Source organism: Condylura cristata, unplaced genomic scaffold (assembly GCF_000260355.1).
Source record: "Condylura cristata isolate star-nosed mole 26May11 unplaced genomic scaffold, ConCri1.0 scaffold00053, whole genome shotgun sequence".
Lineage (NCBI taxonomy): Eukaryota > Metazoa > Chordata > Mammalia > Eulipotyphla > Talpidae > Condylura > Condylura cristata.
In genome coordinates, this window is record NW_004567154.1 from 468,269 (window position 1) to 483,075 (window position 14,807).

A 14,807-nucleotide genomic window follows, 5' to 3' on the forward strand; every position below is an offset into this window, starting at 1 on the left:
CAGTGCTTTAACCCGCTGCGCCACCAGGGAGGGCCCCCCTACTTAATTCTTAATGTTTTCTTTATAAATTATGGTTATTCCAGGACAGTCACAACATATCTCCCTAAAACATTAAAAAGCTTGATTTCAGAGTTTGGCTTTCACTTACCCTAGAATTAATTAGTCTGAATCAAATGGTCAGCACAACACTTAAATTTACTTCAGGGAGAAATGAGAATTAGAATACAACTGTTAAAATGACCTAGCCGGCCCTCCCTGGTGGTTAACGCACAGCACTATGAAGCTATCTGAAGCCACTGTGGCATGAGTTCAATTCCTGACCAGGGAGGTGACACACATGGCATGGGAGACTTCTCCTGATCTGCCCTCTGCTCCCCTCAGTGGTGTATTTCAGTACATCTGCCTGTTCTGTTCTGTCTCTGATGAATCCTCTCACCCCTGCACCTCTGGCCTGTACCCCAGTTCTTGTAAGCATAAATAATAAATGAATCTTTAAAAATAAAAAAAAAATGACCTATCCTGTAACTGAATAAACAAGATCATCTAACATCAAATATCCCTATAAGGCAGTTACTGTTTTAGTAAATTTAAATGAACAAACATTTTCTTATACTTTCCCCATCTCTGGGAAGTATGTAGCACTATGAAATCTGGAATTTGGAATGCAGTGAAATATCCCAGGGCTTGTGATTTAAAAAGAACAAGCACTTAAATGCTCAACAGCCAGCCAGGGTAGTCGTGTGACACACAGTATTTGTAAGAGTTTGCCATTTGGAGTTTTCTATTACCCAACACCAGCTGTATGGATAGTTAGGTTCTGGGTTTTTAGTTTTTTTCTAAATTTTGAGCAAATGGTCTGTGAGTTGCTTAAAATAGTGCATGTGTACTTTTTTGAAGAGAAAGGCTGTAAATCCCCCTAGATCAGAGCACAACAAAGGTTAAGAATGACTATCTTGTCATTCAGAGAATATTGACATGATCTGTTATATTTCTGTCTCACTTTTTGTTTTTATTTTATTTATTTTTTTTAAAGATTTATTTATTTGTGCATACCGAACTGGGGTACAGGCCGGAGGCTCAGGGGCGGTGAGAGGATTCACCAGAGACAGAGTGGGGAACAGAACAGGCAGATCAATGAAGTACACTACTGAGGGGAGCAGCTGGCGGGTCTGGAGAGGTCTGCCACGCCATGTGATCACCTCCGGGGCAGGCAGGAATGGAACTCATGTGGAAGCGGCTTTAGATTCCCAGTGCTGTGCTTTAACCCGCTGTGCCACCAGGGAGGGCCTACTTTATTTTTTAAGAATTTTAAAAGATTACAGTTGTAGGTAACCTAAATTATCCTCCTTGCCTAAGCCAGACCTTCAGAAAGCTGACTGTATTTAGACTTGCATTGCTGTGATTCCCTCTTAGAAAGGCTTTTCTTGAATTTTATTTTTTGGTTCTGCCTTCACTTTTGTTAAGGGATATAACAAAAAAGAGTAACATGAATATAGTTCAGAAAATAATTAAAAGTGAGGAGAATTAAGAAAAAATCCTCTCTCCTCACTTACTTAGTGACTTAGACAAGTCACTTAACCTCAGTTTCCTAATCTGAAAAGAACAGTTACTTCATGGAGTTATTTTAAGGAAGTGAATGAGAAAAAGCACATAAAGCACACAGTGCGGTGCCTTGATCCACAGCAAATGTTCAATTATAAAATTTACTATTGTGCTGATTTTTAATGAAACACACCTGAAACATGCTATAATGTAATGTTGGTTCAATAAAAGAAAAATTACAGGCCCTCCCTGGTGGCGCAGTGGGCTAAAGCATAGCACTAAGAAGCTTAAGCCACTTCCACATGAGTTTGATCCCCGCCTGCCCTGGAGGAGATCCACATGGTGCAGCAGACCTCTCCTGGCCCGCCTGCTGCTCCCCTCAGCAGTGTACTTCATCGATCTTTCTGTTCTGCTCCCCACAATGTCCCTGGTGAATCCTCTCACCCTCCACATCTCTGGCCTGTACCCCAATTCTGGATGAATAAATAAATAAATCTTTTTTTAAAAAAAGAAAAAACTACACACACACACACTAAAAAAAAAATTACTATTGTGTCTCTTGTAAATGTATTGTCTACATCAGCCAGTGCTTTCTATATGAGGATCCCCGGAAAACATTCTTCTCTTATGCTACTGAAAAGAAAAGCTGTTTTTATCTTTGGGATCCTGGGGCTCTTTCAACTAAGTATGTCTCAATCTTTGCCCTGGTCACTAGTAAATTTAAAGCTGAATATACAACCTAACTTCTCCCACTGAGTAGCAAAATCTCCTCCTAATAAGTTTTGGTAACTAACTTTACCTTTTGACCCTTGCTTTCCCATGGCTCTGGATGTTTTCCTATAATGTTATACTACCATTATTATTTTGAGCATCTTCAAATTCATACTTTTGGGAATTAGGTACGATATATAAAATGAAATAAATTAACAAAATGACAGAAAAAATAAAACATGGCTACAACCCTGTTTTTCATGTTGCTTCCAATTTTTCCTCCCAGGTTTTAGATTGTATTTTCACTTTCCTTTCTTACCTTCTTGAGCTTTTCTATCTCATTTTCATCCTTTTTCACTGTCTGCTCCCACATGTGCACTTTATCTTGGTCTTCCTTCAGTTGATTCTTTTCAAAATCCAACTGGATGCCCAAGCGAGTCTTCTGATTCTCAAACTCCAAACTGTGAAGGAAAAGGAGAACTAGGCTGAGGACACAGGGACCCAGCTAAATTTCATCACCATTTATCTCATTCACCCACTGTCCCCTGAAGGTTGGAGAACTTAGTTTCTCAGCACAGCTTTGTGTATATGGCACAAGGCAGGGGAGATTTAGCCAAACTCTATTCATCCCCCTTTAAACACCAAAGGGTTCCAGATTCCAGAGCCTTCCTAGAAGAGTACACAAAAAGACCCACCTGAACTCACCAGCTATGATAATTCCCATTTATTAACCCCCTGAATACTTTACATATATTATCTCTAATGCTCTAATCAACAGCTCTACATTATTTATTACCCTAATGTCACAAAAATGCAGAAACTTAGACTAAGAACTAAAAGACCTATCCATGGCCACATGACTAGTAAATGGCATATCTAAGACCAAAATCCAGAGGTCTACTATCAAAACCTAGATTCATTCTCCTAGGGCCTCAATGCTATATAATTAGTGAGTTTAGAGAACTGGTGTCCCTACTCTGCTATTTGTTAAGTAGTATAATCTTCAGCAAGTCAGTTATACTCTTCTGGCCTGTTTCCTTATCTGTAAAAATATAAATAATAGTATTTACCTCAGTTATTGGGATTTTTTTTTTTTTAGCAACTTATCTATAAAGTCCTTAACACCATTGTCTGGCACACTGTAAGTACTCAAATTCCAATTTTCATTATCTGCATTATCAGGTATACTTGCTGTGTTCACCTCCTTCAACTATATTTACTTCATACCCACAATAACCCCAAAATACCAGAAAAGGCAGAGCTTGGACAGTAACAAAAAAGGAGAAAATACTAGATTCCTGCAATTGCCCCCATCCCCATCTCTTCAAAAATTCAAAGAGTATATAACAGGATATTGATACTAGCAGGCTGGCAGGACTAAAACTTCCAACTGCCCCCATATAAGGTGTGACAGATGCTGCCAGATGTCATGCTAGCAGCTTAAATCTATTAGTCACTATAATCCAAGTGGAATGTAATTAAAGCTATAATTCTGACCTCTGCAATTTTAAGTCTAAACTCCTAAGCATGACTCATAAAGCCCTCTGTGATCTAGCCCCTACTGACCTCTTTGCCACCCCCATCTTCCTCCTAAGTCCATTTTTATGCTCCAGACATTCAAAACTACTTAGTTTCCAGAACAAGGTATGCTCTCTCACACCTCCAAGCATGCTGTTCTCACTGCCTGGAAAACTCCCTTCTTTCTGCTGCCCAACAGGTTAAATCCTACTCACTCTATAAGTCTCCAGTTCAACACTCTTTATTTTGTAAAACTTCTCCTTATGGCTGTGAAAAGGCTGTTAGTTTCTATTACACTTTTTGGGGTTCCTCCTTTTTTGAAAAGTTGAGTTAATCATATACCACAGCTCATAACACGCTTATTATTACTGTCTTTTTCAAGACCCTTCCCCTTGTCTCCTTTGGTTCAATCTGATTCTATCTTCCCTATGAGGAGCAATACTCCAAAATCACATACAGCCTTAAAAATGCTATCTCTATGATGATGGCACACAGGTGATTTGGTGATGGGAAGCCCGTGGGGATTACAACTGAAATGGAAAAAGGCACAAGATGATGTAAAAATAAACTGTTATATTATTAAAAAATGTAAAATCCTAGTAAATGTCATTTTGTTTTTAAATTTATACAAATGCATGGTGTTATAAATTTATCCTACTGTCTGTAAATCTAGTCTTTGCCTTGAACTGCTACACAGCATTCTGTAGTCTGTACATTCATCATGTGTTAAGTGGTATTTCCCCCCCAGTGATGATCAGCTACAATGTCACCAACGCCCCGCTACTACAAATTTTAAGATGAACAACCCTAAATGTGTGTCTCTTTGAGACCCTGTGGAGAAACTCCCTGGGACATATTACTCAAGAGTGACTTTGCTAAGTCATAGGGCTTGGGTAGACTTGTTTTCATCAAATACAGACAGATTGCTTTCATTTGTTTTTCTCTGATTAGAAACAAGACTGAATATCAATTCCTACAGTTATTAGTCATTTGTCTTCTCTTTTCACGAAATGCTAACCACCATCCGTTTTTCTCTTGGGTAATGTTTTTTCTTACTGACTTTGTAGCTCCCCAATGGTTCCTCTGTTTTTTACATCTACCTCAAGTATAATGTCAGTAACACTGTTCTGAAATTGTTGATTTATTGCTTCTCTCTCCCATTACTCCATCAATTCCCTGAGAACAGGGATGGTCACTAAATCAATTCTGTATCCATTGAATCTGGCTTGAGGGTAGGAGAGAAACACATATGTACTGTTACGTGTGAAGGGCTAGATCAACTGCCAACAGAGGCTTGGGGTGACTTCCTTCAGAGGGACTAGGTCATGTCCATCTCTCTTATCTTCTCCCCACCCCTTCTAATGCCTATCACAGGACAACTTAGTACAACTCAGGTACTCAAGAAAGGTTTGATGAATTAATGAATAAAGTAAAGTGGGGAAGAGAGGATAAACTTCTATTTCATTCTTAACTATTCTTCCAACCTAGAATTTTGTTTCTCTTCCCCTGCATTGCCCCATCCGGGTAATAACAATAAAAGCAAATATACACTGCTCTTAGTAGGTGCTAAATATTATTCTAAATTCTTTATAATGGGCAGTTCATCTGATCTACCTGACAATGCGATAGGTATAATTAATATTCCATTTTACAGATAAGAAAGCTGAGACTTGAGAGGTCAGGTCACTGCCCAAGATAATGAATTATGGAGCCAGGATTTTTAAAATTATAATAGTTTATTTTTACATCATTGTGTGCCATTTCCCACCTCAGTTGTAATCCCTGTGGACTTCCAATCACCAATTCACCTGTGTGCTATCACCATAGTCCCATGCACTCCCCCCATCCATTTTTGATCCCACTCCCCACTCCACCCCCATAAAATGTCTCTGGTATATAGATTTTAAATCTTATTATTTTTCTTTCCCCCTTGTCCTTTATGCTCCTGTTATGAGTGAAACCATTTTTCTTTTTCTTTCTGGGAGCCAGGCTTTTAACCAAAGTCAAATACTTTTAAAGCTGGGGCCTCTTGGGACCCCCTGGTGCAATGGGTTAAATAAAGCGCAGCACTGTGAAGCGAGCTGCAGCCACTTCAGGACCAGTTCAATCACCAGCCAGGGCATGACCAACATGGTACAGCAGACCACCCGCTGCTCCCCTCAGCAGTGTACTTCATCAAACTGCCTGTTCTGCTCCCCACTGTTTCTGGTGAATATGCTATCTGCCTCTGTACCTCTGGCCTGTACCCCAGTTCTATATGCATAAATATAGCCTTAAAAAAAATAAAGATGGCACCCTTAACCACTACACTATGTTAAATTGCTTCCTAATGTCTCTTTCTTAAAGCTGACCTATGATAAACTCCCATCATTCTATGACATGGCCCTTGCCTTACAATAGCATCAGACTGCTCAGGATGTCAGGCTGGGAGTTCAGGGGCACCCTCCCAGTCTCCTACCATATTTCCACCTACCGCTTTTTGGCAATTTCATTCTGTCGCTTCACCTTTTCTTCTTCAAACTCCCGGATATTGCGCACACCTATCTCCCGACAAAACTCTTCAAACACCTCATCCTCTACCTAAAGAGAAAGGAGGAGGAGGAGGTGTCAGTTACTTTGGATCAGAGCCCTGCTTCCAGCCCCAGTCCTGCCCTGATGCACATGCAGCAAGGCTCATCCCCTCCCCTCCCAACCTGGTTCATCTTCTCCTTCAAGTCTTTCATTTCCCTCTCTCGGCTCTGGATGATCCTCTTGATATCATTGATGCGAGGTCCAAAGTTGGCTAGCTCACTCTCCAGTTTTGACTTCTCCTGCAGAATGGAGTTGAGGGGAAAAAGAGACCAGACTCCTTGGAGGAAAAGAATCACCTAAAGCACACTGCTCCATGATCAGAAAGGGCTAATTCCATCATCTCTCACTTGAATCATCACATGGCGTCTTCCCTGTCTCCAGTTGGCCAGCTTCAATCCACAGGGCTCAGAACATCATTACTTACAGGTCCATACTGCCTTAGCTATAATCCACGGTGTCTAATATGCTTTGGAATTTAGAATTTTTGATTTCAGAAAAAGATGGATAGATATACTACACGTGATGTATCACACTGCCAGATGTTATACCCTATAATATACCAGAAAAGAAGCCCCCATAGGGTCTGAAATGCCAGTGGCTCACTTTCAAAGACTAAAAAACTCACTGAGATGGAAAAATTCACAAAATGATGTAAAAATAAACTATTATATTATTTAATAAAAAAAAATAAGACCTCTCCTAAACAATAATAATGAACAACTACATAACAAAGACATTTTATGGGGGTAGAGTGGGGAATGGGATCAAAAATGGGGGAAGGGAAGTACACTGGACTATGGAGATGGCACACAGGTGATTTGGTGATGGGAAGCCCATGGGGATTACAACTGAGATGGAAAAAGGCACAAAATATGTAAAAATAAACATATTGTTTAAAAAAAAAAACTCAAAAAAAAAAAAAACAAAAAAAAAAAAAAAACCTCAAATGCTTACTGAATGAATGAATTATGCCAGTAGTAGCCTTTATTTACTGAGCATTTACTGGGTACAGGAATAAGTCTAATCACTTTACATGTACACTTTACTTTCAATCTTCACAATGACCTATAAAGCAGATAATATTCTAATTCCCATTTTACAGATAATAATGGAAAAACTGACACTGCAAAGTTACTTGCTTTTTTCATACAGAGACAAGATCTGAGCCCCAGGGTATCTGATGTTATGCTTGGTTCCCTGAGTAGGGTTAGGGGAGAGAGGTAAGGTAGGAAAAGTTCCCCACTCCAGAGAAGCATAGGCTGGAAAAGTACAGATGGCCTGGAGGCCAGGAAAGGGCTGCAGGCCAGGTCCCACCTGCAGATTCAGGGCTAGATGTCGTGTCTTGGTCTGTTCTAGGTCACTCTGTGAGTATTTGAGCCGCATCTGCAGTCCATGGGCCTGAGACTGCACCTGGCGCAGCTCTGCCTCCTTCCGTTTTGCCTTCATCTGCTCCTGAAGTGGACAAGAAAGAAGGGCTCGGTGGTGAGAAGATGGCTGGCCTGGCCTTAGCACCCATCCCCCACTCCCAGGGAGAGTGTAGTGCCCGCGGCTCACTTTCAGTTCCTCTGTCAACCGCTCCTTCTTCTCTTTCAATTTGTCTACTGCTTTCTCATCCCAGCGCCGTGCCTTGGCCTTTAGGTCACTGGCCCCACCAGAGATCACTCCTGACTTCTGGAACAGGGTCCCATCCAGTGCCACTGTCTATAAACAGTAGGGTAAAGAGAGGAGGAAAAGCTGCACACAGGAAATCTTCAAGACTAACCACCTGTTCAGCTCCAATCCAAGTGAAGCAATCCATACCTTGTGGCGCTGGTGGCCTCCAAAGGCAATGCGGCGGGCATCCTCCACATTGTCACAGACAAGAGCATTGCCACAAGCATACTGCAGGGCCTTTTTGATATGAGGTGGCTCGTAGCGAATCACATCTATCACCAGTTTGGCCCCCTTCAGCTCCCGGAGTTTCTCATCTGTAGGTTTCACCTGTGGAAAGCAGTTCAGTAAGTGGTAGAACAAAGAGGGTGAGGAGGAGGAGGGGCCCTTTGCACACTGTCCTAACGCCACCCCCACCGGTCTTACCTCCAGGTAGTCAAGAGGCAAGAAGGTCTCAGGCTCCCCACGTTGCTCCTTGATATACTGAATACAGTCCCTGCCTGTCTTCTCTGAGTCCACAATAATGGCATCCATGTTCTTGCCCAAAACTTTGGTTACAGCAATCTGGTACTTCTTTTGTGTGGGCTGGCAGAGGTCAATGAGGCGGCCATACTGAATAAAGTGAGAAGAGAAAACTGAAGCATGAAGCTTCTGGGAGCTAGCACAGGAACCCTAATTCCCATTTTGGTAAGGGGGACAGATTAGAATCTATATCGAGAACACAGCACCCAGGCTATGGAAGAAAAGTCTACTGTTTCCCAAAGCAATAAAGACTTTGGGTTATTGAGTCTAAATCCAAAATCATCTTTTTAAACCTCACGTTTACCATTTCGCAGACTATTGCCTCTCCAAGCACTATGTCCGACATCTTTCATACAGTATCTCAAATCTCACTAGCATTCAAGAAAATCAGGCTCTTTTCATAGTTCACTTTTGTTATGCTCCTCAAACTACCACGGTTTCCTTAATAACTGTCAGAAAAAGGGTAAATTTCAAGGATAGGGACTGAGCCAAATTCACCCTTTAAGTCTCTCCAGCAGTGTCTAGAAGAGAGATTAGGAAATATTTGTGGCATGAAATGAAGCTGAACCCAGTGATGGGATTACAGCAAAAGAGATACACTCAGGATTTGGTTGAAGTGTCAAGTGATCTGATCAAGTCCAGGATATCCCGAAAAGCAAAAATGAGCCAGCATGCCAAGTTGCTTATATCAAAGCCTATAGAGTACTTCCTGCGAGAATAATTCCTTCCCCACAGCCCCTCACTCTTATGAAGGCTTCTCCAGTTTCCCCATCTCCCACAGAGTGACGTAGTGGAAAAAAAACCTTCAGGAAGATGCAACTGGTATAATGAAAAGAACATGAAGATAAGAATGAGAACAAGTTGCATCTGAATCACAAGTCTTCCCACTTATTAAATGAGCGTCAGTTTCCCCAGCAATGGAAATGGGGTAGCAATCTTGTCCTCACAGGGACACTGGAAAAATTATCTGACACTATGAAAGTTAAGTGGTCAAGAATTAAGTCCCCTCTCCACTCTTACCACAGAGCCAGGGTATAAGCGCTTGATGCTTTCCATAATCTCTGCCTTTCTCTGTTGGCGGCTGCTCTCCTGGCGATCTATACGGGCATCCCCCAGTTGCTCCATCACCTGGTTCAGCTCCTTATTGATCTCATCAATTCGCCGCTTGGCCATCTCCACCTCCTCTGTCAACTCTCCCTCTAGCTTCTTTTGCTCCTCCAAGGACTGTCTACAAAGTGATAGAACACAGGGCTTACCGTGGCTGCTCAGAAAATATCCTTAGCTGAAAGAGATTCTAGTTATGGCTCAGGGAGAAGGAGGGACAGGGCAGGACAAGTAGAGTTCACATGAATAACAGCAAAAGCTACAGAACCACATACTTGCTAGTTGTGATGTATTCCTCCAGTTTCTCAATTCGTTTCTGATTCTCTTCAATCTCCCGCAGTTTTTGTTTGATTTTTGCCTAGGTGAGAAACAGATACACATCATTACCAGGAGCTGACAGGTTTTAACTCCAAGACCTGGATTAGACCCCCTATATGCCCAGTCAACCAGCAGTTCAGAAGACCAACTATTCCTGATACAATCTAATATAGGAGACCTACTAAGAAACAGACACACAGTATTCTGTGTGGATATGTTAACTGATGGGGTTCCATAAGACTCTCAGAGGTGTTCTATCCAGCCAAGGATACCACCCTTGCCAATCAGGAAGGCTAAAACTAAGGCAAAGGTTTTATGTCTCGTTCTGTTTCTGTTCTCTCTTCTGTAAAACATAGATAACCTCCACTTCACAGAATACACACTAAGTGCTTAACATAGAAGAGTTATCAACATTAATGTCTACTGTCTTAAGTATTTAAAAGAAATGCTTAGCTGGAATACTGCATGCTCTTGGGACACTATAATAATTTTCTATTACTATTATTACTGGGAAGACAGTGAATGAAGTATACTTGGTAAAGAAAATGAGCTTTAAAGTTAGACTTCCCAGGTTCAATTCTTAGTTTTGCCACTTACTAATGATGTGACCTTAGGCTAATGATTTTACATTTGTGCTAAAGCTTCCATGTTTGGAAAATGAAAGATTAGATGAGTGAATACATGCAAAGTACATGTATTCAACACAAAGTGCTCTGTAGATGTTAGCTAGTGTCAATTACTATTAAGACTATCATTACTTTATCTCTGGACCATCATCCCTAACCTTATTAACACATGCCCACCTCTGTCTCTACTTTCTTCCGCTCTTCTAGATCCAGCCGGTCCTGATCTGCTTTCTGGTCTCTATTAAACTTTTCCAGTTCTTGGGCCAGTGTAGCTGCTCTCTTGCTGGCTTCTTCTTTCAACCGATGGTATTTCTTCACCTGTGTTAGGGACAGGGAAGGAGGACAGAGAAAATCAAGTGAGTAATTGATTCCTTGTAAGCCTAAGGATCTCCCCACCATTCCCTAAGTCCTCCAGAGCTTACTTGATTCTCCTCCAACGTCAAGTCTCTACCCTGACTCTGACTCTCCTCTTCCATCCGCTCCTCAAACTCCTGTCGGGCTTTTTCTACTGACACCATCTCCTTTTCCAGTTCATCCATGTCACCTTTACGCTTCTTGTAATGTTTCTGAGCATTCTGTAGGGACTTCTTGGCTGCTTCCAGCTTCTTGATTTTGTGGGAGGTATTCTCTTTGGCTTTGATGTACTGAGGCCGCTTCTGGTTCAACTCTGAGTCCTTCTCCCTTTTGTCAGAGGGGAGGGGAGAAAGAACTGTAGGAGGGAGGGTCCCTGAGTTTTTTTAGCCAAAGAAGACAGGCCTGAACCTTGAAACAGGCAGACTTGAAACTGCCTAAAAGAAAAACAGCTGGATGCCTCACAGATCCTTACAAAAGGGACAGCCTCACTATTCCCTGGAATTAACGACTAGATAGAGCCTGGACACTCCATAAGGTAAGGCCACTGTCCTGCCTCAACACAGCCAGGCAAGGCCCCTCAATAACAACCACCAAGAACACCCTGTGTTCATTTAGTTGTCCCTCATCTGATCTACCCTTTTTAAATTCCTGCCCTTTAAATGTCTAACTCTAGATTTTCCTCTTCAAGGACGGCATTCTCTGCCACTCCAAGGGCTGGGTGACCCACTGCTTCCTACCGAGGGGCAGAGTCACTACCACTTTCAAGTTCTCCCTTTACTGCATGTCTACCTATCTAGAATCTGAGTACTTAAATAACTATTTGTCTACAATGCAAACCAAGTAATGTCCTGGTGCTAGCCAAAATAAGTCAAGGTGAAAATAAGCCAGTACAGGAACTGGCCTCTAGCCTCTAGACTCACATGAGCCCTAGGAAACAAGAGACCCTCTTGATTTTGCACAAACTGCAGGCCTAGACCTGCCTCTTACTTGATCTCCTTTTCAATCTGCTGCTGCTCTCGCATCATTTTGCCCAGCTCCTTCTTCTTCTCCTTCAGCTCATCCTCTACTTTGTCCATTCGCTTCTTGTCCTTCTCGATCTCCTTGTTCTTAGAGGCCAGTTCCTTATTGAGCTTCTCAATTTCCACTTCATTATGGTAAAGTTTAAAGAGCTGCAGTTGTACTTGAGCTCGTACTACCTCATCCTTCAGGCGCTGGTAGCGGTCAGCCTATGCAAAGTGGGAGCACAGAGGCATGGCTGTGTGAGGAAAGCACTGACTCCATCCTGGCCCCTTGAGCCCAGAGGAAGCCTGGCCACCTACCTCTTCTTTCTCCTGTTTAGCTTCCTTACGTTCAGCTGCGATGTTTTTTTTACGGTGGTAGTTAAATTGCGTGTCCTCCTCAGCCTTCACCATTTCCTTCTTTCTCTTGTCATACTCCTGGGCCAGCTCCCCAGAGCGACTTATTTCTTCAAAAAGAGCTGTTCTCTCTTTGGGGTTCTTCATGGCAATAGATTCCACTGCACCCTAATAAAGAGCAAAAGACTCTCCCCATTTAGACCCTAGCCAGCATATCTATCTGTCCAAAGTCTGAGTACTTAGGGACTCTTTGTCTAAAATGCAAATCAAGTCATGTGCCTTGCTCCAGCCAAAATAAGGGAAGACAGACCCTAGACTTCAAGCTTAAAAGAGTCCTAAGGAATAGTGCAACCTCTTGGTTTCCTACAAGTTGCACACCCAAGCCAGTTCACTTCCCCCACCTCATCCCTACTCAACCATTCATAAAAAGTTCACTCACCAACCCCCTCACCACATGGAATGCTACATTTCACACTGGGCTTTGAAAAGGACACATTCCTTGCCCTTTGAGGCACGGGGAACAGAAGAGAAAGAAGCAAAGATAATACAGTGTGTTATCTGCAGTGACAGATGTAGCAGAAAAAAGGGACTAAATGAAGCGTAAAGGTAGAAGACTGGCAAGGGTGTCTATCTGGGAAGGCATCCAAAAGGGACATCTAAGCTGAGTTTAAAAGATGAGTATAACCTAACCAAGACAAGTAAAAAAGGTTATTCCATATAGAGGAATAAATGCAAAGGTCTGTAAGCAGAATAAAGCAGGTCAACTTGGGAATCTGTAAATGGTTTAATTAGGCTGGCATGCAGGACTAGAGGGAAAGACTACTGGCACATGAGGATAGTGAAGCAAGTACCAAAGGATGGTGTTTCCTGAATGACAGGAATTTGGATTTCATGCTAGGGCAATGGCTCTCAATCTTTAGCATGCATCATAATAACCTGCAGAGCCTAGTAAAACACAAATTGCTGGGTCCCACCCACAGTCTCTGAGTCTGTAAGTCTGGGATGAGGTCTGAGAATGTGCATTTCTAACATATCCCCAGGTAATGCTGATCAAGACTACAATCTGAGAACCACCATCACGTGGCACTGAGAAATCACTGAAATGTTTTAACAAGAGAAGGGAAAAACACAGGCATTTCTTCATAAGTAGAGCCTAGGGGATGAACTGGCAAGGGGGCAGAAGGAAGCCCAGTGAGGAAAATGCTACATTATTTCAGGGGAGAAATGAAGCTGGTGATGGAGCAGGCTCAGTGGGGCCTGGACAAGGACTAGCAAAAAGCAGATAGCCAGTAACTGTTAAAAATGCCCACCTAGGCCCTCCCTGGTGACACAACAGGTTAAAGGACAGCACCAAGACGTTAAAGCCACTTCAGCATGAGTTCAATCCCGGCCTGGAGGTGACCCATATGGCAAAGCAGACCTCTCCTGACCCGTCGGCTCCCCTCAGCAATGTACTTCGTCAATGGGCCTGTTCTCACCACCCCTGAACCTCTGGCCTGTACCCCCATTCTGTATGCATAAACAAACAGATCTGTTAAAAAAATGCCCACCTGAAAGACGAGGAAGTTACGAGCTTTGATGAGAATGCCTAGTTTCTCTAATTCCTCACTGTATTCATGTAGCTGGACCACTTTGTTGTTGATCTTGTACTCAGAGGAACCCCCTAGAGACAATGTATGAGTCAGTGGAGGGTTAGGCCTCCCTCTTGCCCCAGTCAACTAGTGTAACCACCTCCTACCCAAGGAGGGCCTTCCGGCCACCTCACCCACCAACAATGACACGAGCAAATGTACGATCCTCAGCACCCTCCTCAGAGTAGACCATGCTGACAAAAGCCCGATTGGCAGCTGGCTTGCCCACAGGAGCTCCATGGATCAGGTCCCTCAGGGTCTTTACCCTCAGGTTGCTGGTTTTTTCACCCAACACAAAGCTGATGGCATCCATGAGATTTGACTTCCCTATGGGAGGGACAAAGAAACGGAGAAGGGAAACAGGAAGAAGGGAAAGGAAAAGGAATAAAGAACACATTGACAGAAAAAACATTGATTTACTTAGGAAAATTCCTTAAGTAGCTAGTGCTCAGACTCATGGGAAAAGAAAAACTTCTTTGCCCCTATAAAGACTGGGCCCAACCAAAGTCCTGGGCATTGAAAAACGAGTCCCATTGCATAGGTCTCCCTGGTGGCATAAGGGGTAAGTTTCAACACTATGAAGCAATCTACAGCACAAGTTCAATCCCTGGCCAGGGAGCTGACCCATATGGAGCAGAAGACCTCGCCTGTCTCACCTGCTGTTCCCCTCAGCAGTATATTCCAGTCAATCTGCCTGTTGTACTCCCCACTCTGTCCCTGGTAATCCTCTCATACCCCTGCACCTCTGGCCTACGCCCCAGCTCTTGTATACATAAATAAACTAAATCTTTAAAAAAAGAAAACCAGTCCATGTGCAGTTATTACTTATAGTAATCAAAAATTAGAAACCTGGGGCCCTCCCTGGTGACACAAAACTATCCGCGGCCACTGCAGCATGAGTTCAA

At 42.7% G+C, this 14,807-nt stretch overlaps 1 protein-coding gene across 4 annotated transcripts in view; it reads right to left on the reverse strand.

The window, feature by feature from the left end:
• The window catches only part of SMC1A (structural maintenance of chromosomes 1A), a 50,422-nt gene that overhangs the window by 29,628 nt on the left and 5,987 nt on the right, over nucleotides 1-14,807 (reverse strand). For all 4 annotated transcript variants that reach the window (XM_012734294.1, XM_012734293.1, XM_012734292.1 and 1 more), the window contains exons 2-16: nucleotides 14,041-14,229; nucleotides 13,822-13,934; nucleotides 12,236-12,439; nucleotides 11,904-12,142; nucleotides 10,985-11,243; nucleotides 10,740-10,880; nucleotides 9,894-9,976; nucleotides 9,535-9,742; nucleotides 8,419-8,604; nucleotides 8,143-8,322; nucleotides 7,897-8,043; nucleotides 7,657-7,794; nucleotides 6,465-6,581; nucleotides 6,245-6,351; nucleotides 2,573-2,714 (exon numbers count right to left, since the gene is read on the reverse strand). In XM_012734294.1, the coding sequence (XP_012589748.1) occupies nucleotides 2,573-2,714; nucleotides 6,245-6,351; nucleotides 6,465-6,581; nucleotides 7,657-7,794; nucleotides 7,897-8,043; nucleotides 8,143-8,322; nucleotides 8,419-8,604; nucleotides 9,535-9,742; nucleotides 9,894-9,976; nucleotides 10,740-10,880; nucleotides 10,985-11,243; nucleotides 11,904-12,142; nucleotides 12,236-12,439; nucleotides 13,822-13,934; nucleotides 14,041-14,229 (2,453 nt within the window). The remainder of the gene's footprint in view (nucleotides 1-2,572; nucleotides 2,715-6,244; nucleotides 6,352-6,464; nucleotides 6,582-7,656; nucleotides 7,795-7,896; nucleotides 8,044-8,142; nucleotides 8,323-8,418; nucleotides 8,605-9,534; nucleotides 9,743-9,893; nucleotides 9,977-10,739; nucleotides 10,881-10,984; nucleotides 11,244-11,903; nucleotides 12,143-12,235; nucleotides 12,440-13,821; nucleotides 13,935-14,040; nucleotides 14,230-14,807) is intronic.